The sequence below is a fragment of the Peromyscus californicus genome, unplaced genomic scaffold, assembly GCF_007827085.1.
Source record: "Peromyscus californicus insignis strain IS unplaced genomic scaffold, ASM782708v3 Scaffold_3__1_contigs__length_106647218, whole genome shotgun sequence".
NCBI classification, from domain to species: domain Eukaryota; kingdom Metazoa; phylum Chordata; class Mammalia; order Rodentia; family Cricetidae; genus Peromyscus; species Peromyscus californicus.
This window is the reverse complement of record NW_026294551.1, coordinates 38,484,902-38,507,527: the sequence shown is the minus strand read 5'-3', so window position 1 is coordinate 38,507,527 and position 22,626 is coordinate 38,484,902. Positions and strand designations below refer to the sequence as shown.

Below are 22,626 nucleotides of genomic sequence, written 5' to 3'. Positions count from 1 at the left end.
ATGGTTGTATCCAATAGGTACAAGATAACAGATATTATTGGGAAAGAAGAAGGACTTGGAGCAGAGAACCTTCGGGGGTCTGGAATGATTGCTGGAGAATCCTCATTGGCTTATGATGAGATCATCACCATCAGCCTGGTAAATACTCCTACAATGATGTTTCTTTTCAATGCTGGGTATTGAACCTAGGGCCTCACATAAGCTAGACAAGTGCTCTCTACCATTGATCTGTATCCCTCATTCCCTCTAAGGTATGAAATATATTGAAAAGCTGAGTGTATGACTAGGTTTATTACTGCCCTTTCTCATTGCTGTTCAGTCCTAAATGACATTATTTCCTGAAAATGATACACCTACAAATTTATCATAATCATACACAATAAACAGCAACATGGGATGATATAAATTACTGAATTTCCCAAACAAAACTAGGCTTATTTAAGCATTTAGTTTCATTCTTATTTCTCTAAATATTCTACCAGATTTTAAACAGCTTGAATTTCTTAGTACTTTACTTATTTGTGCATGTTATGAGGGTGACAGGCATCTGTGAAATGGGCAAATAAAGGAACCATGATTTCTGGAACATCTAATACTTAAATTATTCGATGAATTTTGTCTCCTATTTGATGTGGAAATTGGATGGGGGTTTTTATATTGTTATTAGACTTTATAAAAAGCAATTTTTTTTTGTTCATGTGAATTTTTTACATTTAGTCTGTGCCTTTGTTTTTAAAAGCTTGAGAGAGGACATAAATAAGTTACATGCTGAATTTATTCTTTTTTTTAAGGTTACATGCCGGGCCATTGGTATTGGAGCTTACCTTGTTCGGCTGGGACAAAGAACCATCCAGGTTGAGAATTCTCACTTAATTCTGACAGGAGCTGGTGCCCTCAACAAAGTAAGTTGCCAGGGTTTGGGGCAAGTATATGAGATTGTTTAATGATTAAAAAGTGTGACTTTTTAATTCAAGATCCCAACTAGAGGGCAGCCTTCAGCCCATGCCTTCCTCAGTGTGTCTTCTCCTGTAGTGTTTACCCATTGACTTGCTTACCCACTCATTTATTCATTCAATTAAGTATTTTGAGTACCTCCTTGTAGATCAGGCATGATTCCAAGTCTTGTGTGTGTATGTATTTTATATATATGTGTAATATATATAATCATACATATATTAACACATATGTATGTATTATATTGTGTGATATGTAGTACATAATATATATTATATGTATATTAGGGAACAAACTATATAACCTCTCCTCCGAAGATGTCATATTCTAGTTTTTCTCTAGAAAGACTGAGAATTGAATGCACCTGTTTTGTCCCAGCCTTTGATATGTGAAGAGATCTGGTCTCAAACAGGGAGCTGTCATGTTCTAAGTGTACTGGCTTCTGTTATTTTACTCTACATTATGGATTTAACACTGGTTGAAGTATTGAGGATGTGCAATTTTAATATTTTGAGAAATTTCTAAATACATCTCTGAAAAAGAATGCTTTTATAGTGGAAGTACTCAAATAATGAGTGGTAACATGATTTGGGGTGCAGAGATGGATTGCTGGGGAAATGAATGACTCGTCCATGTACCTTATCTTTCAGAGAATGGTGATGCATCTAAGCTTACAGGGCTCTTCTAAAAGGAAACAAAGATGGTGAGGTTACCACTTACTAGAGTGAAACTAACTCAAAGTGTAGGTTTTCATGGATCTCCCTTATGTGACTTGGTGACTGCTCTTGTAGAGTTATACACAAGCCAAGTTGTATTGGAAACTGTGTTTAGGACACTTGTTTTTACAGTATGGATTAAATGCTGGTCGGAGTGTTGAGGATGTGCAATTTTGCTGTTTTGAGAAATCTCTAAATATACCTCTGAAAAAGAACACTTGTATAGTAGAAGTGCTTTTTAATTTATTTTTAAGATTTGGCTTTTAAATGAAAGAATAGGGACTAGCTGGCCAATCCTATCATTCCCACTTTAAAAAAGTTGATAATTTCATTGTCTAATTAGCTTGAGGCGATATCAGAAATCACAGGAATTGTTTGATGTGGGAGCTTGTTCTGCCTTCCTCTGAACTGTGTCCTTTGCATTTGCTTTTCTTTCTAAGGAAAGGCAAAACAGTACCAGCCTGGAAATGAAAGTAAAGAACTGCCACTACTGAAGATTATTACACTTAGAAAAATTGCTAAGAGTCTTAATTTTTTTTAAGTTTCTCCTTGGATGTTATCTAAGGATGAGATTTTGATGAACATTGAAGAGAGTTTTAGACACCATTTTCTATGAGGATAGAATTTTAAAATGGTGCATACCCCTGTATTTCTGTGATGTTTTCATATGTGGACAGAGTGTATTTCTGAAGTGTATATGCTTACATTAGTGTAACCCCCCCCCCCCCAGTGTGTTATAGAGAGACTATTGAACAGCAAAGGTTTTCTGTTTGAGGGGGTTGCGTGCATCTTGTTAGTTTCGTTTGTGCCAAGAAGAAAACACTAGAGGTTTCTTTCTTTAAACTCTGTTCCGATCAAATTCAGTATTCACCTCTTCTCTAGCCTGTAGAGGCTGCTTGTTAGAGAGAAGCCTGGTTACTGAGGGAAGATTCTGCTGTAGCTTAACAATGCTCATTCCCAAAAGAAGGTGATCAAGAAAAGGCGCAAAGCTACACAGAGAAACCCTGTCTCAAAAAACCAAAAAAAAAAAAAAAAGTGATCATTTTAGTTGAAGGGAGTGTTCTTTGTAGAGGTTACCTAATCCCACTCCACCTGGTACACTATCTTCATGTTTGTACCTCTTAAGTACAAAGTCTTGTTGCTGGAAAACACCCAATTTCATGCATTAAGAATTACTCATTAAGAATGTCCTTTTGGTCCCCTGGCTTATCAGGAATGAAAAGGGAAGGCATCAGAGAGCTCCCTCGCTCACTCAGACTGCTGCCTCTGACTCCTGAATGCTGTCTTCTAATATCCTCACTCTTTCTAGTCTCTGCTCACTGTTCTCTCTGCACATTTCTTTCCATCTTACTCCAGGGTTGTGCTAGTCACTCGGTGTACATCTTTCATGTGAGTTAATCTCTCTTTGTTTCTATGTCTTGCTTGTAGATTCCTCTTTTTTTCTGAATGTGCTTCTCCCCGAGTGTCCGTGTGTGAGAAAGTCTTTGTCTGTTTTGAAGTACTGTGCGGCTTCATTTTAAGCCTTGACCATTTGCTTACTGTATTTATGTACCTGTATATAGAGTGGAAATCTAGGCAGTATATGCAGGCTTACATACAGTATTAGACTGTAAACATCTGATACTCACCTTTTGGAGTCTTTATCCTTTATGTTAAACATTGGGGTGAAGAATAAGAAAGGGGTGTGCAGAGGTTATAGGGGAAAAAAGATTTTGTGTGTGCAAGTGCTGATCCCGTTGACCCCTTTGAAAATTGAAATAATGATAATGTGAGTCTCCTGACTGCATCAAAGTATCAGCACATCAAAAGCCAGGAGGCATGAAATGCAAATGATAAAGTGAAAGCAGATGGATTGTGCATGATCGCCTGATGCCCAATGAATTTTAAAAGGTGCTGGTTTGCAAGGGGTGGGGATGGAGGTGGGGGTAGGGGGACTGAAATAAACACGTTATCCCTGCAATTTTTTTTTGTTCTTGACGCTCACTCCTGACAATATTTTTTCACACTTGAGTGAACACCCACTCCATCTCTCTCTCCCTTTCTGCCTTTCTCTCTCTCTCTTTCCTTTCCACCCTCCCCCCATCCCACCTCTTACACGTCTCAGGTCATGTCGCTGCAGCTCCGGTGGAAATAATAAGATATAAACCACGAGGTTGTTATTTGCATAGAAATAGCATGGAGCCCCAGGCAGCAAGAGAGAAGGACACAGGGATCATTTGTCTAAAATTTTAATGAAAACTTTTGCTGAGACAGAGATTTAAAAAAAAAAAAAAGCAAAAACTTTCTTTCTCCTGGATTTTTCCCCAAACCCTTCCCACCCCCTCTAGCCCCATCACTAATTTAATTTAGCATGGGAGATCGGGAGAGGAAGGGTTGGCATGCCACGTATCCTGCTCATATAATGCAGCAACATGCAAACTGTTCGTTCCTTGAAAAGATAAGAAGCTGTGGCACACACAATTTCCAACTTATCACATTGGTGTGTGCCTTGGGCTTTTATGGCTACATTCCATCTCTGCACACGTGGTGTTGGTGACCTGTTTTTGGTGTACACTTTCCTACCTTTCACTTCCAAAGAGTCTTACTTAAGAGATTTCTTCTTCTTCCCTCTTCTTACATAGTAACCTGCTTAATAAAGAAAAGTATTACTGCTGTATTACTTCTTCTTCCATTTTTGTCCAGTTTTCTGTACATTTTATTCTTCAGCACTGTATATTTTGTTTCAAAGTGAGAAGATACTTTCCACATTTGTATTTTTATCCTTTTCTCTTCGTGATCGGAGTATTTATGTTCCTTCCACACCTGCCTTGTTTGGTTACCTGAACTTAATTGTAAAGTATTCAGAGTATTTCCAAGTCAAGGAGAGAGATGGTTTCTGGATTTGACTGTTGTGATACAGATTTGACACTTAAACTGAAGGCAGTGAGCTGATGATTGGAAGTAGCCCAATGACATTAGAAACTCAAAATCAAGAACTTCTTTCCAGTTCCTTGTTGTTGTTGGGGGGTGGGGGGCGGGGTTAGACTAGCGGTGTCAGGGCCCAGACAAGACTGGAACAAGTGACAGGTTAGATCAGTTAGAACATAACTTAAGTTTCATCACAAAGGGCCCAGGGCTCTGCTTAGTGTCCACAAGAGAGTGTTCAGAGTGAAGACAGAAATGGGAGTTCATAAGGATTTGCTTTTCATGTCTCTCAAAGTTACAGTAGATGGAATTTCAGGAACTTCAGGTTGCAGGAGGCTAAGTCCTCGGGATGATGGGGCCAACCTGATGGGTGTGACGGCCTGCCTGGTGTGAAGGGGACTCATGCTGGTGTGGCAAAGGCAGCAGTTGTGTACTTGAAGTGTTGGCAGCATAGACCCTTGGGGAGCTGAGATGATTTGCAGTTTATAAACTCTTAATTAAGTTTGCTCTTACAGAGGACCCAGGTTCAATTCCTAGCACCCACATGGCAGCTCATAACTGTCTGTGTCTCTGGTTCCAGGGGGATCTGACACCCTCACAAACACCCTCATACAGACATACATACAGGCAAAACATCAATGCTCATAAAATAAAAATAAATTATTTTTTTTAAAAAAAAACTCAAGTTAGAGTACCTTTTGGACATTTGCAGTAGCAAATATTTCCATTCCCTGAGTACCTCTCAGTTTCTATTTCACATGTTTAACATAGTGCCCAGTGGCAGCCAGACTAGAGGAACCTCTGGTGTAAGGGAACACTGATAGAGGCCAGAGCCTGCTATCTCTCAGCCCCAGACTTGATGAAAGCCTGATCGTTGGACAGCAATTGGAATTTGTGGTTTATGGGTATGCTCTGGACAGCAGTTGCCTGTGGAGGTAAGGCCTCTACTAATGGCTGTGATGTGTGGGGAATAGATTACTCCGAAGGTTATATATGATGCCCTTGTGGTAAACATTTTTTTTTAAGCTTCTACTTTTTTAGGGGGAAAGAAATCCCATAATCTCTTTCCCTTTAGTAAAGTTAGGCCCCTCTTTCCACTGATTCTGCCAAGATACACATGGCTGAGAGCTGTAAGTCCTGTAGGGGCTACTTCTGCTAATCTTACTATTCTTTAAGATTCATTTTTATTTTTTAATTATGTGTATGTGTGTGGTGGGAACGCGCATGTAAGTGCAGGTGCTTGTGGAGACCAGAGGCATTGGGTTCCTCTGTAGCTGGAGTCATAGGTAGGTATGAGCTGCCTGGTGTGGACACTGGGAATTGAACTCAGGACCTCTGGAAGAGCAGTATGTGCTCTTATCCACTGAGCCATCTCTTTAGTCCTAATCTTGCTTTTGAGACTTAGTCAAAAAAAGTAGCACTATGCAATGTGTGCACTATGAAATGTGTGTTGTCACATCTGACTCTTGAACAGTACTAGGGCTCATGTGAAGGAGACTTGTTTATGGGACCAGGGTCTTGTACTGTACAGTTTTCATGCTCACCCATGATGCTGTCACATACAATGTGAGAGAGTTAGGGAGATCCAAGTAGGGAAGGAAATATTCCTTAGCTATCACCGTGGGGTAGACAGCATTGTCACTTTGACAAAAAGAGGTTACATCGACTAACAACATAAGACTCTAGAGCCAGGCTCCTCAGGTTTAATTTCTGGCTCTACCACATACAAATTTTCACCTTGAGCAATTTCTTAACACCCCCCCACCCCCCGGTGTGTGTTTCAGTTTTATTAATTTGTAAAATAGGAGGCCATTATAATACTATGTACCAAGGCTCTTGTGGGGATTAGATGAGCTAATATAGGAGACTACTGGTGCTGTTGTAGTCTCCTCTAAAATGCAGTCCAGGTCCGGACTTACCACTGTCCAGTATTCAGACCCTGGAAAGGAAATATAAACACAGTATTCTTTCAACTTTCTGGCTCTCTGAAGGCAACAATTCTTTTTCTTTCTTTTTTTTTAAGTTAGATGGCTTTCCTCACTGTAGTAGTACATTCACATATTGACATTCCCAGTAGATGTTATCTAAAGACCATTAACACACTTTGGAACACCATTAACAGGAGAGGCACCATGTTCGGTCGTGATAGGGTAGTATATGTGTCAGTCATCTGTCTCCAAATGTCCCCAAGGACTTGTTGATACAATAGCCCTAATCACTCAAAGCATCAGTCCATCAATTAGCATTTTTAGAAGTCCCTCATTACTTATTTTTGCAATAGAAAGTCCTTATATTCTCATAGCTCCAAATGGAATCTCTCTCCTTTGTGAAGAGGTTGTTTAGCATCTTGTCTAAGGAAGCATTTGCATTGGCACTATGAATGAGTTCTCAGAGAATACTGTAGTGGCCAGATCTCCTTCATTCTCAAGCTCATCTTCTATACACTGACAAAATGTTGGTAAATCTGGTCCCATTTTAGAAAGCTGTTTCCATTTTTCTTTGATGCCCCTTGGATTTGTGGAAAACCCTACTAAGTATTCCTGACTCTGTCAGCAAGCCTTAGTGATCTATAAACAGCCTAGCCCTGAGTATTGGCTTGGAGATACTACACAGTAGAATTGTCATTCAGATTTCTATTAACAAAAGTTGCCTCTAACTGTCTAAGAGCACCCCGTGTGTCCATAATGGCCTCAATACTAAGGACTTGGGAAAACAGACAAGTTCAAGTGCAGAGCTTCTACATAAGGGAAAAGCCTTCGTCTCTGCTTTGGGGCATTGAATACAGATACAGAAATGATCACACTGACAAACATAGAAGAAATGTGCTAAAAGTTTTTGGAGTTCTAGAATGTTCTCATTTGCTTTCTGTTTCTGTGGGAAACACCACGACCAAAGCTACTTGGGGTGAAACGGGTTTATTGACTTATGCATCCTAATCACAGTCCATCATTGAGGAAAGTCAGGCCGGAACTCAAGCAGAAGCAGAGGCAGAACCATGGAAGGAAAGCTACTGACTGGCTTGTTCCCCATGGGTTGTTCAGTCTGCTCTCTTATACAATATAGTGCCACCTGTCCAGCAGTGGCACTGCCCACAGTTGGCTGGGCCCTCCCACATCAATCATTAAATCCCTGGGCTAGAGAGATGGCTCAGCGGTTAAGAGCACTAGCCGCTCTTCTGGAGGACCCAGGTTCAATTCCCAGCCCCCACATGGCAGCTCCTAACTGTAACTCCAGTTCTAGGGGATCTGACATCCTAACACAGACATACATACAGGCAAAACAACAATGCACATAAAATAAAAATAAATAAATCATTAAAAAAAAACAGAAAAAAGAAAAAAAGAAAATTTCCCCCCAACACACACACACACACACACACACACACACACACACACACACACACACACACACACATCCCCATAGGCCAATTTGATAGAGGCAGTTCTTCAATTGAGGTTACCTCTTCCCAGGAGAATCTAGTTGTGTCAAGTTGGTAAAAACTAACCAACACACAGAACCTTTAACAAAAACAAACAAAAAAGGTTTTTGCTCAGTTCTCATCTTGCAAACAGCTTTGGACTAGTTCTTTGTGTAAAATGAGAAGCATAAACTGGCAGTGATGATGCACACCTTTAATCCCAGTACTTGGGAGGCAAAGGCAGGTGGATCTCTAAGTTCGAGGCCAGCCTGGTTTACAGAGTGAGTTCCAGGACAGCCAGGGCTACAAACAAACAAAAAAAGGGGCGTTGGGGGGAAAGCATATAATATATTGTTTACCTTAAAATGGAAATAAAAAAAAAGTTCTTAAATTCCTCCCCCCCCCTCCCAAGCTGAGGACCAAACCCAGGGCCTTGAGCTGCAGCGCTCTACCACTGAACTAAATCCCCAGCCGCTTAAATTCCTTTTAATTGATAATATTCTGATGCTATGAAGATGTGTGTTGGTCTGGAAGTAGGGAACTATATTAGGTTAAAACAGAAAGAATGGGTTATGAGGGTGGAATTTTAAAAAGATATTATATATTATGGCATATAATTGTGAAATTATATAATTCAAATTATCTTGAAAGGCATAGTGATTTGTGTCTTTAATCCCAGCAGAGGCAGGTGGATCTCTTTGAGTTTGAGGCCATCTTGGTCTACATAGTGAGTTCCAGGACACCCAGAGCTACATGGTGAAACGAGAGAGAGAGAGAGAGAGAGAGAGAGAGAGAGAGGAGAGAGAGAACATTTAAAAGTTAATTGTGCTGCAGAGACTTAGGGATCTCCTGCGGTGTCATGCAGAAGTTTTGGGGCCCAGTTATCTTCTGCTTTGTCATCGGCTGCCTTGTCAAAGGTCATCGTTTAGGCTAGAGGATAGGCCTTTAGGCATAATAATAGCTAAAATCTTTGAGTCCAAGGTTTAGTAGAATCAGTAAAGGCATCGTAGTGTGAGGCACACAAACAAAAGCTAACCTGCTAGAATTTATTACCCCACTACACTAGATCACCTTATATATGTGGACCCTGGTGTATCTCTACCCCATCTCCAGGATAACCATTTCACCCTCCAAGATTCTGGGGTGTCTTTTGCCTCTACTTCTTCACACATTATGTAGTTCACAAGGATCTCTTCACTTCCTGCTGCTAGTAAAACATTTCCTCTGAACTCAAGCTAAGTGCCCACTTAGGTTTGTGAACATGGTCCTCTTAGGCAAAACCTTGTCCTCAGCTCCTTCATTTTCTAGTCACCCATTCATTACACTATTGTTTGATATGTTTTCTTTTTCTCTTTCTATACATGTCCATAGCTCTTTTTTAGATTGTTCTTCACTTGAAGCTCACTACCCTGTCAGCCCTCTCCTCTCTCTTCAACCTTTCTTCTCCCCCAACCCCAGCCTGGAAATCAAGTAAATTAGCTTCTCACCCTTGCCTCCCAGTTAAAAATCCTGTACTCCTCCAATAGTGTCTCCTCTTGGATTTGCAGTCCTCAGCCATCTCCAATAACCATCAGGCTGTCAGCTTTGCAGCTCCCTGCTACCTCCCACCTCCCCCATCACTCACCAGAGGAAAAAGAGAGCTGAAGCCAGAGCTTGAAATATATCATGCAATAGTGTATCATGAATTTGTTGTGAATCACAGCGGTGAAGCAGGTTTATTTATTTCTGAGACCTTAAATCAATACAAAGTAGGTCTCTTAGTTCTGAAGCTGGGATGGAGTGTGAAAAAATGAGCCCATTGTACTCTTAAAACTTTGGGGAAAGGAGATGACAGCTATATAATTCCATTTACCAGGCACTAGGGGCTTTAATGTGAAGGTGACAGGGAGCTCTTTGTGCATTTAGAGCACCATATCTTCTAAATAAAAGATCTGTACACCTGATAGTGGAACACAGCTCCAAGTTTAATAATCTCCAAGCATTAGACCAAGCCAATATGTTCCCAAGTCAGAGGGGCCCCCCAACACCCATAAATTAAAAGTGCAAGAACTGCACATGTTGGTAGATTAGAAATGCAAGGACTCCAGTCTTTTCTGAGGAAGATAGACCTGAGCCCTTGCTGTGCACAGACTGCTGTGTGAATATGATAAAGACTTGGGACTCGAGACTGTTTAGAAATCTGACTCCTGGCTGTTCATCATTCTAGGAGATGTCCCCTGTGCATGAATCCAAATCTATGTCCCCTCTCCTTCAGAGTGGCCATCACCACACAGTCTAATCAGCTAATGTACACAGACAGGAGTGTTGAATCATGAGAGAAGCTTGAAGAGCTTTTTAGATTGAACTCCAGATTACCATGTCTGGGCTTCACATTCTTACGATTGAGTCTTGACCGATTCCTAATTTTAATAATGTCTCAGTGCCTAGGATTTAAGTCCCTTAAAATAGCATGCATATCTGAAAAAGTGAGAGACCAGTGTTATTAAGGAAAAGAATTCACTCCAGTTTAATCAATAGCATAAAATGCAAATATGAGTTAGACCTTCTTAACAGATAATCAACTTTTGAATATCTTCATTTTCTACCTGACTCATTGATAAGATATCTTTTCTCAATCAATAAAGCAGCCCTGATAATATATGACTAGAGTTACTAATTTAATACTAGCCCAAGTAGAAAAATTTTTTTAAAGAGGTCTAGAGGGATGGCTCAGCTGGCAAGAGCACGTGCTTACCACAAGTCTAAGGAACTGATTTCCATCCCCAGATCCCACATGATGAAAGGAAAGTACCAACTCCCACATATTGTCCTGACTTACATGTACACCACGGTGCAGAAGCGCATGTGCACTCATACATACACACAAAATAAATAAATAAATAAATAAATGTTAAGGGTTATGGTAGGAACCAGTAACAACTCACAAAAACATCACCTAGCATCTGCACCAAGGAGAGCAAAAAGGAATGAATCATTTGTTTCCCTTTTACACTACATATTACAGCACTAATATAAGACTTCTGTTTCTAGTAGTTCAACCTGTTTAAATATGTCAGTGTTGAGTTTCTATAGTATCCTTGGAATTGTGACATGCATTCATTGCATTTCTGTTTTCTGTAAAGTTGCTCTTATTCTGTGGAGATATCATGATTCCTGATTTCATGGTATTTAAAATAAACTTCTCATTTGCAGGAATATCCAATCTTTTGACATTGCAACATAATATCTGTAAACATGTGGGACTCATTCATGCCTATCTCAGGATATGTGTAGCCTATGGGCTCCATGCTTGCTAGTAAGGCATTTAAGAAAATTAAAAATGCTACCCACCACATATAAACAAGAAAATGCAAAGGAAAACTGCAGAGGAAGAGTCAATGTTACTGTCCAGGAAGCCAGGCTCTATTGAGTACCAAACTGGTATCTGGCTGCTATGGGCACTGACATTTGGTCATTCCACCATTTTCCTCAAGTGCCCATATATTTAGAAAAGTCAGGAAGTGACTAAGAACAAATTAAAAAAAAAATCTATTCATGTAGCCAGGCATGATGGCGCATGCCTTTAAACCCATCACTGGCAGAGGCAGGTGGATCTCTGTGAGTTCGAGGCTAGTCTGGTCTACAGAGCTAGTTCCAGGACAGCCATAACTACATAGAGAAACCCTGTCTCAAAATAAACAAAACAAAAATCTATGAAAAACATATATTTGATAAAAGACATAATCCAGAATACATAAAGAATTTTTCAGAACTCAATAAGAAAACAGCCCAATAAACACATGGGCAAGAAATTTGAGTAGACTCTCCCTGAAAGAAGTTGTTTGAGGATGGAAAATAAGTACATGCAATTATGATTGTCACCACTCATTAGGGAAATTAAAACCAAGTTTCAAAGCATTGCATTTTTTTTCCATAAATGATATCAGCTTTTTTTGGTTTATGGTGATAGGAATCAAACCCTATAAGTGCTCTACCACTGAGCTACATCCCTCCAAAAAAAAAAAAAAAAAAAAAAAAAAAACCAAATATATAACTGACAGATTCCAAATGCTGATGAGGATTGGGATAGCTAGAACTCTGTGCACTATTGAAAGAAATGCAAAATGGTATTGCTACTTTGAAATTGTTTTGGGGTTTTGTTTCTTTTATTAACTTAGCTATACACTTACTACTGTCCAATCCAGAAATTACCTGTCTCCAAATGTTTATAGCAGCTTTCTCCATAATCTCCTCAAACTGACAACAACCTAGATGTCTACCAACTGACAAACGAATGAATGAGTTATGGCGCCCAGCTGTGAAAAGGAGCTACCTACACTGGACTATATGAATGAATATGATGCATTCATTATGATAACAAAAGAAGTTAGGTTCTGAATGCTGCACACTCTCAATCTATTTAGGTGCCACCTTACAAACGGCAAAGCAGGCAGAGCAGAACTGAAGTCAATGCTTATTAGGAGTGGGCGGAGGGCACTGGGGAGCATGATGACAGAAATGATCCCATGTTATTGTGGTACTGGTTGTGACTATATATTTGTGTTTGTCAGTGTCATAGAATTCTATGCCATAAATGGACATTTTTGTTACATGTGATTATACCTTAATTAGCCAGACTTTTCCCTACCCTCTTGGTTTTCTTTTGAGATAGGGTCTAATGTAGTTGAAGCTGGCCATGAACTCCTGGTTCTCCTGCTTCCAATTCCTAAGTGCTTTCGATCACAGGCATGAGTCATCTCACTTGGCTCTAAACCAGACTTTATTTAAAATACTAGGTATTTCCATATTTGGAATTGATTTATTGTCAGTATTCTCATGTCTCTAGCTAAATGGGTACTTAGTTGATGGATTCCCTGGGATGAGTGATTTCTTTTGGCAGTCAACTTTCTATCTAGAAGCCTATGCCTTTTCTCTCACATTTGACAGGCAAACTATCTATGGATCTTCTCTATCCCTTTTCATTATAAGTAAATCTCTGTCCCTTACCCACTCCACCTTCAAATTCTTATTGTCCCGCTGGTGAATTTGTGCATGTGTTCTCAATAAACAGAGGTCTTGCGGTACTTTTTCTGGTCTGTATCTCAGTGTCCTTGTGTCTAAATACTTCCCTGTCAGAGAATGATAGCACACACCTGCCCTAGGGAGGCTAGGACAAGATGGTCATTTTGAGGCCAACCTGAGCTATATAACAAGACATTTGTTTTAAAATACATTTAAAACAAAATCAAAGTCTTTTCCTGCCTCTGGTAGCAAGTCTCTTTGCCCAAGTTAACTCTTCAGCAAACTCACGTCAGAATTTGTTTCTTATTGACAGAGTTTTGGGTCTTACAAGGGAATTATCTTGCCTCAAACTATGGCTCAAATCAGCCCCCCTCCCAGTATGTATATTGAGCTTTCTCTCTGCCCTCAAGCCTAACCCACCAGCTGCCATTTAGCTCTCCAGTTTGCCAGTGCCAGCAGTGACACAAAGGTATAGAAAGAGTAGAACCCTTTAGCTGTGTATTTTGTAACATCCAAATATTTTTGGTCACAGAGATATTGTCCCTGGCTCCCAAGAAATTTAATTCCATTCACCTGTGGATATATTTCTGGAGAAACGTTTACACAGTAATATGTGCAGCACCACTTAGAATTGCTAATTGGAGATTGAATTACTTGTCAGCTTTTAAAAATGTAGTTGTCTCAGGTCAAGGAGGATGCTTGCAGCACTGAGTAGCTGTGCTGTTACCATTTTTTCTTCCCCTTTTTTCTCTCCTCTGCCCCTTTCTTCTCTTTCATCCCTCTCTTCTGTCCCTGTTTTACCACTTCTTCCTACTCCCATCCACTTTTGCTCATGTCTTTCTGCCCTCCCCAATGCTTTATCAATAGAATCCCAGAGTGACTTTAATACCTAGAATCATGCATGACATCCAGTGATGATGATTGCTCAGTAAATTTACCTTCTGGAGAATGGAAATACCATGAGAGGATTGCATCAAGGACTCCGCTTGTGTAGCCTGATTCTCAGGTTTGGAGGAATTTTGTACTCCCTGCTTTCTAAAATAGTAAATGCCCTGACTCTCCAAGAATTGTTAGAAAGGGAAGAAACATGCAAATTTCCTTTTTTTAATTTCATGATTGATATGCACCATCATTTTCCATATTATCACATGATTGCAGATATTTACATGTAACTCTAAAGGTTCCCAAAATAATATGTGTATCAGAATAAAGCAATATTTTAAAAATTGAGACAAGTTGCATCTGTGAAACTTGGAAATCTCAATACCTCTGCTGACAAATATCCTGACAAGTAAATACTGTACTCATTCAGTATTACATAGTGATTTCATTTGCACAAACCCTCACAGTGCTCTGCCACTTCAGTCAAACGTCTGGAGCACTGGGGAAAGGCAGAATGTGTTTATCTTGATCTCCAAAAAGGGATTTAAGGGTGAGAGCAGGCGGTATATTAGACTGTTTTCATTGCCTGTCAGCTGTGGTAAACCTGAGCTGTCTACAGTGTCTCTGGATAAGCAACAGCAGCAGCAACAGTGGCCTTAGAATGTATGACTGCATTCATTTATAGCTCTTAGGCATCTCAGCATTTCCACAGGCTCTATAGCACCTTTGGTGAAACCTTTAACAATTGCATCTCTACTGATCACTGGCTTTCATGAGATACTTTAATTCTTAGATCTGCCAGCTACAATAAGTGGAGCGTTCAATGAAGCTTACGTATATAGCAAAACTGGATGAAGATCCTCTTTGCTCTCAGACTTAGCCCTTTAGTTCTGTGGCCTGCGCACCCCTAAGCAAAGGACCCTGGAATCGTGCTTTTCTTGTTATCTCATAGTGCTGCTTTGGCCACTTTTAGAGCTACAGGGCAAAGGTGGCCTCGGGAGTGCCCTTTTGAGTGACTCTTATGTTTAAATGGTGTTAGATGTTTGTTAGGCAAATAAATTAGAAGTTTGTATCATGTAGTAGAAAATGTGAGGGGAATGATTCAGGAACCAAAAACATTGCAAGGAATTTGACTCATTCAGAAATGCCTCTGTCAAAGTTGAAATAAGTGACAAATGAAGCCCACCTACTTGATGAAAATATGACGATGAGGAGGGCTGTTGACCCACAGCTTTCTCTCAAGGGTTGGTAGGCAGATATATTGAGAAAAACAGGATTCTTTGTGGGTGCTTTTTATCTTTGAGTTGCCAGCTAGGACTTGTGTGACTATCTCTGCATAATCGTTTCAGAGTTGGTCAGAATAGAATCTGTCCTAGCCCAGATTTGGCTTCCTTGGTTGGCACTTTCATTGTGAAGTGTTCTAAAGTTATTAAAATCGCTTGAGTCAGCAATGACTCCTACAAATGAGTAGCTCTTGTGAGAGCCCTCATCTCACGGATGCGTACTCCAAACCTCCAGGCAGCTGAAGATAACCAAGGGTCTGTTTTCTCTTGATTGGTGAGTAACTGTGATTGTTGCTGTTTGTTTGTGTTAAGGAAGGGCTTCATTTCTGTGTTTCCGTCTCTACCCCACCCCCATTTCCCAAGCTGACACTGGTCAGAAAGGGCTCTTTGGATGCTCTGCTAATGTATCCTGTGATTCCTCTTTCATTAATAAAGTCAGTGAATTTTCTCAGGTGATAAGCATTTGTTAGAACAGATAGGATGTTCTCAGTTGTGGTGAGGCCTAGGGTTTCTTTGGAACCCAGAGGAAAAGAAATGTAGAAATGCTGCTGCTTTCCCAAACATGTCCAAAGCATCAGAACCTGAGTGAGAAGAAGTGCTAAGTTACTGAATCTTGCTCCTTCTTTGAAAATGTAGAGTTGGGGTTCAAAGAAGTGTGCACTGGGTTCAAAATAACAGTATAGAATGGGAAAGAGAATGGGAAAGTGGTTAAACCCCTCTGGGAGTTGCCTGGTTCTGGATACCCCTTTCAACTCATTGAAAAGAGGCATTTAAGATGGTACACCTAACTGTTAATAACTAAGCTGTTCTTGGTTGTCTTAGGTCTCTTTGTCTGAGCTTGATCCTTCATTGGTTCATTGCTGGTTTTGTAACTGCTCAATGTTCTCATGGTTAAACATCATCAAGTATTAGAAGTGGGACCAAAAATAATGTTTCTGAACAGAAAACACCTCTTTCCTCTGCTACAGGGAGTATCTGGCTCCTGACATAAATTGTGGATATCAGATATTCAGGGTCAGCACAGTGACTCCTTTTTATTTCATTTCTCCTTTCCAATTTTATTTTAATAATTAAAAATACTGCTGATCACACTGAATGACTTCTAGCAGAGAAGCAGTCTGTCCCAGAAGGACCAGTTGTGGGCCATCAGGTTTATGACAGCCATAAAACCAGAGTCAGATCAGAGCGTGGCCTCCCTGAATGACGGACCTTCTGCCTCCGCCAGAGTCTCCCATCAACTGACTGCTTTAGAAATTTGTATTGGTTTGGTTTTTTGTTCTATTTTGTTTCCTGGTGCATGTGCAAGAGTGTGTGTGGACGCACGCTTAAAGATATAAATGAAACAGGTATGTAATGCCCTCTGCCTGTTAGAAAGACTAAAGCCATAAAAATAACAAACGGCATGTATTTGCTAGAATGTCAAAGTTATGAGTTTATTTTGTAATGATGTGCTCCTGCCTTCATGAGGTAAACTGGCCGTGGCGGAGGTGTTATTAGTAATATGGACTCAGTGGAGCAGAAAGCCGAGTGACCGAGAGATCAGTGTATCAGTCAGAGAGAGGGCAAATGGAAAGAGACAGCAGGAGAATGAGAAAAGAGCCGCAGCGCCTGGGCTAAGATTAAAGACAGACTGAGAAGAGGATGGCAGCCCACTGGTCAGATATGGTCTCCCCTGTTCACCGGCTCCTTCAAAGCAGCTGCCAGCATGTTGCTTGGCTTAGGGCTGCCTGGAAAGGCTTGTCCTCTGTGCTTCCTTATCAAGGAAAGCAGTAATCGGAGAGCAATTTTGCTCTCCATATTCTTTTCAGAAAACTCACTATGCCTTTCCTAGCTGAAGTTAAATGGAACCAAGGCCAGCGGGATTACTGTGAGGTTATTACTTTGGTCACCAACTTGCTCAGTCTTTGGAAGGTCTTGATGTAGGGGGCTGACCCAATATGTAGGGGAACCTTTCCAAGCCCTAATAAGAAAGGGCCAAATGAAAATATATAGACAGAGTTTGTTGGCCTTTAATTTGTTTAGGTTCTCCTAAGAGGCTGAAAATGAATAAAAGTTAGTAAGAAAAAAATTGTATGTTGTTGTTCAGAAGAGAGGAGAGGGAACAGAAAAGAGAACATGCAGTGAACACTCCACAACTGTTTAGCGCTCTCCAGGGCTACCCTAGATGACTGGCAATTACTACACACTCAGCAGTTTGCAATAGTCAGTGATCAGGCCGCCTGACTCCCATCTGCTGGGTCAGAAAACCTCCCTCCCTGGAAGAAATTATTAACCAATCTTCAGGAAGAAACGAAACCCTACAATTTCCAAGCCCAAGAATATTCTTTCTTTCTTTTTTCTTTTTTAAAGGAAACTTTGTGGTTTCCATTTTCAAGTGCTCCCAACCTGACAAGGTAGTCCTCCAGAGACACTGGGGTGAGGCCTGAATTCTTTCCAGTCCTCAGCGGGAAACGGACTTGGGAAATGAATCACAGCCTCACACCCAGCACACAAAGAGACTGAAGTCTACGGGGTTTTGTGTGTGTCATGAGATGCTTCAGGATTTTGCCTCGTTTAGGAATGGGAGAGGGAGATGATGTTCCAGCTTTAAAAATCAAATGCAAGGAAAAAGCTAATCCTTTAGAAAAATAAGGCACCCGACCCCATAGTATGTCTTCAATATAGACTCATCACTAATGTGTGAGTGTGTGTGTGTGTGTGTGTGTGTGTGTGTGTGTGTGTGTGTATAAAACTCTGCCAGACCTGTATCTGGAAATGTAGCTGCTGCCCCAGAATCCCAGTCTGCCAACCACAATTTCAGCTCAGAGCTAAAGTCCTCTGCACATGTCTGTGGTTGCTTCTAGAAATGGGGGAGCTTGATGGTTTTAAAACTGCAACAGTATATGTAACTGTTGAAGGTCTTTTTTTGTTTTCTAAATTTTAAGGAAGTCCTGGCAGTCCCTCTGAACAAGGCACAGAAAATGGGATTCTCTTTGTCTAATGGAGGAAAGGGAAAAAAATGTTAGTGAGAATTAGGAAATTATATACATTGTTATATCTGTGGAGACAAATGTCTTTTTACTTGCTCATTTGTCTAGGTCCTTGGCCGGGAAGTATACACCTCCAACAATCAGCTTGGGGGCATCCAGATCATGCACAACAACGGGGTTACCCATTGCACTGTTTGTGACGACTTTGAGGGGGTTTTCACAGTCTTACACTGGCTGTCATATATGCCTAAGGTGAGCCCTTCCTACCCACCATCTCTGCCACAGTTTATTGTGTTTGAGGTACCCTGCTTGAAGAATTTTTCATGAAGTATTTCTCTGCAACCTATAGATTTTTCTTGAGGCTGTCTTTTACCTTCTACCTGCAGAATACCTTTGGGTCTCACTAAGCCCCACTGTTTTCTAGCCACAGATACTTTCATGGCATATATGTTCACATCCCCAGATATTCAGAAATCTCTGTGAGTTTCCTCCCTGTAGTAGCCATTTGTCCTCCAGGAGCTTGCTTCTCAAAGAGCAAGAGCACAATGGATCAGGTCAAAATGCACCACCGTGTGTCAGGCTCCTAAATGAGAGTTGGGAACTGTGTGTGTTCCTTATGTTCCTTGACACATACCTGGAATGCTTCTGCTTGATGGTTGGGATCAAAGGGTGTAGTTCTGTAGTGGGCCTTGCTGCTTTTGTCTGTAGCTATCGCTGCTGAGCTGGGGTATGAGACTGACATCACTGATGGGTGTGCTCTTTCTCCCCCAATCTTTCTTTAGAGCGTGCACAGCTCAGTTCCTCTCCTGAATTCCAAGGATCCTATAGATAGAATCATCGAGTTTGTTCCCACAAAGGCCCCATATGATCCTCGGTGGATGCTGGCAGGCCGTCCTCACCCAAGTACGTATATGTTTAAAGACCCAGTGGTATTTTAGCTGTCAAGCTCTATCTAGTCACTGTCCAACTCTAGCACAAAAGCATATTATTAAGAAATTGGAGCTAAATACTTAGAAATAAGGAAGATGTAAAAAAAAAAAGCTCTATGAAGAAAATGTAAAAAACCGAAATCTTTTTGAACAAACAGGAAAAAAGTGAGCTTTATTACTCACTCATTTAATCATAACTGGTGTAGTCACTAAGTCATTCCTTCTGTTACTAAGGAACTTAGTAGATTAAAAGGCTTTAAACAATTTGATATGAGCTATAAAATCATGGTCTTACAGGATTAGAGTCCTTTTTGTTAGGGTGAGGGTGGAGATTCTGGGGAATCAAACCCAGAGCCTCATTTATGGTAGATAAGCACTTTATCACTGAGCTACATCCACGACCAAGCATCAGACTCTCTGGCCAACTAGGGTCTATACAAAGAGCATTGAGCCACCTATAGGTGTATGTGCCTACAGTCTCAGCACTGGGGAGGCTGAGGCATGAGGATCACCAGCAGTATAAAGCCAGCTGGGGCTACATAGTGATTCAAATAGCCTGAGATGAATAGCTAAACCATGTTTCCAAATCAAAAGGTGGGAGAAGACAGATTTATGGAGTTACTTTGAGAAAATGTCTCTAAACCTTAAATGTAGAATTCAGCTACACTCTTCTTAGCAAACTACTGTTGAATACCACCTTCATGGTTTTCTTATGATACTGGTAACAGTATTGATAGTAAAATGCTTTTAAGAAGTCCTGAGTTCTATCCCTAGTATTCTTGTTTTCAAAAGCTGGGCATGGTAGCATGTGCTTGTAGTCTCAGCACGGGGGTGGGGGGGGAAGAGGGGAGCGTGTCTTGGGGCTTGCTGGCCATCCATCCTAGTGTACTGTAGTTCCAGGCCAGTAGATGGCACCTGAGTGATGAGGACACCTAAGGTGTCCTCTTTCCTCACATGCCACATACACTATATACATGCACACTCACACACTGCAGAAAAAATGAATAGCATTGTGTATCTAAAATTTTATTTGTTAATCTACTTGGAAGTTGCAGAAAAGCTCCTTTTGTAAAGTCCCAGGTGGCCTGTTTTACTTTGGCTTTTGTTGAGATAAGGTTTCAGATCACAGCCCCAGTTAGCCTGTAACTTGCTATGTAGCCTAGGCTGGCTTTTACCTTTCAACTTCCTTTGCTTCAGTCTGCCAAGTGCTGAAATTTCAGGCATGAACTACTCACCACACCTGACCCTTACTTTCTACAAATGGTGTTAGGAAATGTTTGTTCTCTGTCCCATGTTTATTGTTATTATTCATTAATAAAATACTATACATAAAAATGGGTTGCAGGGGCTGGAGAGATGATGGTTCAGCAATTAAGATCACTGGCTTCTCTTCTAGATGGGTTCAATTCCCAGAAACCACATGGTGGCCCCCAACCATCTATAACTCCAGCCAGTTCCAGGGGAATCAGCATCCTCTTCTGGCCTCCCTGGGCACCAGATACACACCTGGCATACAGACACACATGTGATCAAAATACTATACATATTAAAATAAAACATGAATTGTAGGGGTTGGAGAGATGATTCAGTTGTTAAGAGCACTGACTGTTCTTCCAGAGGACCCCGGTTCAATCCCCAGCACCCACATGGTGGCTCACAACTGTCTGTAACTCCAGATCCAAGGGAATCAGACTCCCTGTTCTGACCTCCCTGGGTACCAGGCATGCACTGGTGCACAGATATACACTTAGGTAAAACACCCATACATATAAAATAAAGCAATTTTAAAAACTGTTTAAAAATTTGTTAAATTTAAGGGTTATTGTGATTCTATTGAAATATTCCTTATTCATAAAGAAGACTTAATAGAAACTGCTCAAGGTAGAGTCTGATGTAAAAGCACTTCCATATACATATTTTTGCAAGATCCCATAGCTATTACTTTGATGCTAGAGCTTCATCTTGATGTCTAACTGTAGATATTCCAGAAAAATCAAGAGAATTCTGTTAGTTTTAATTTATAACCGTTAGTTTTAATTTATAACCATACCTTTTTTTTCCTATGTCTTTTCTTAGTAACTTTAATAAAATTGATTTTTCTTACATAGGCAGAAAAATCACCATAGTCATCTTTTCTCCTTATTTTTATACATGATGATGTTGAGAACCATAAGTCTGACATAGTGGTTAGCCTTTAAAACCCAGGACTTTTCTGGGAACTGAGTGGGTCTCCTCTAAATTCAGAACAAAGCTCAGTGAGTGTTCTCTGGGGAAACACAGGGATGCATCTCAGTGGCATCCAAGTCTACATCTGAGCTAGAGTGGCCTTCCTTGTGGGACCATCAAATCCAGCTAGCATAGCCAATGGCCCCTTCCTCCCTAATCAGCATGTAAGGCAGGGCGATTTTGTTGTGAGGTGCTGGAGACTGAACCCAGGGCCTTATGCATGCCAGACAAGAATCCTCCCCCTTAGCTATACTTCTAGCCAGCTCCCCAGGGTTTTGAAACAAGAAAACATTCTGATTTTGAAATTAATTCTATAGTTCTGAATCATTATTATCAAAGTAACTATCATAAAATGATCCAGGCATATAAAGTTAAAATTTCAGTATCTTGGTGAAACTAGAACCAGTTTGGTTTAGAACCTTCATCAGAATTTGGGCCCTTTGCAAACCACAGTGGTATATGCATTTAATTCAGCACTTAGGAGGGTAAGGCAGGAGGATTGCAAGTTCAAATCTAGCCTGGGTTAGATTGTCTCAAAAAGCAAAACACCTTTGTTTCATTGGGTGAACAGAAGTACATGTGTAAGTGGGCATTATCCAGGTTATTATTAATAAGGCCTACAGAATAAAATGAAATTTGTGATAAACTAAGTTTTCTAGCGTTTTGGATAATATTTTTTCATTGACTCTCTAGTAATTCATCCTGCTGTCTAGGTGCAGCTAACACTGGCTCCCAAATCGAGTGACTTCAGATTTTAATTTAGTGGAAGCGTTAAAGAAAGCAGATGATTCCCTATGATAAGTTAAAGCAGATATCTTCTAGGTGAAAAGTTAAAGTCATTTATTAGAGGAGATAGTGCCGAGATATTCTTCAAACTGACGCCCAACACGAGCCCAGAATCTAAACGATCAGCTTTGGGCTCACGATAGAGAGATAATTTTGAAATGGATGATCACATTTTACACTGGGGCCATAGAGGCAAGGAATGTAGAACACAGTAATTACAAGTTTAGTCTTGATAAAACACTCTCCGTCCTGTTTAAGTCAGCAGAGGTTAGCTTGCTCAGATCTCTACTTTTAATTGGTTTTGGACTTGAGGTTTAGGGGGTGGAGGGCCATGTTCAAATTAGAAGAATCACTGAGAAACTGTGAGCTGAGAGGGCAAACAAGGAAACAGTTGTCTGTACAAGCTTTTATGGGTACTTGGTCAACATTCATGTCCATGAGACGAAAGTTTTGTCTGCTAAGGTGGTGAAAGTTACATGCCTTGTCAGTATATGAACTGGATGAGGAAGGGAGGTGGTGTTATTGTGTGCATCTTTTTTGTGTGTGTGGATATATCTT

At 40.5% G+C, this 22,626-nt stretch overlaps 1 protein-coding gene across 6 annotated transcripts in view; it reads left to right on the top strand.

The window, feature by feature from the left end:
* Window positions 1-22,626, top strand: part of Acaca (acetyl-CoA carboxylase alpha) — a 272,460-nt gene that overhangs the window by 214,288 nt on the left and 35,546 nt on the right. For all 6 annotated transcript variants that reach the window (XM_052759693.1, XM_052759691.1, XM_052759690.1 and 3 more), the window contains 4 exons: window positions 18-138; window positions 792-902; window positions 18,236-18,379; window positions 18,910-19,030. In XM_052759693.1, coding sequence (XP_052615653.1) covers window positions 18-138; window positions 792-902; window positions 18,236-18,379; window positions 18,910-19,030 — 497 coding nt within the window. The remainder of the gene's footprint in view (window positions 1-17; window positions 139-791; window positions 903-18,235; window positions 18,380-18,909; window positions 19,031-22,626) is intronic.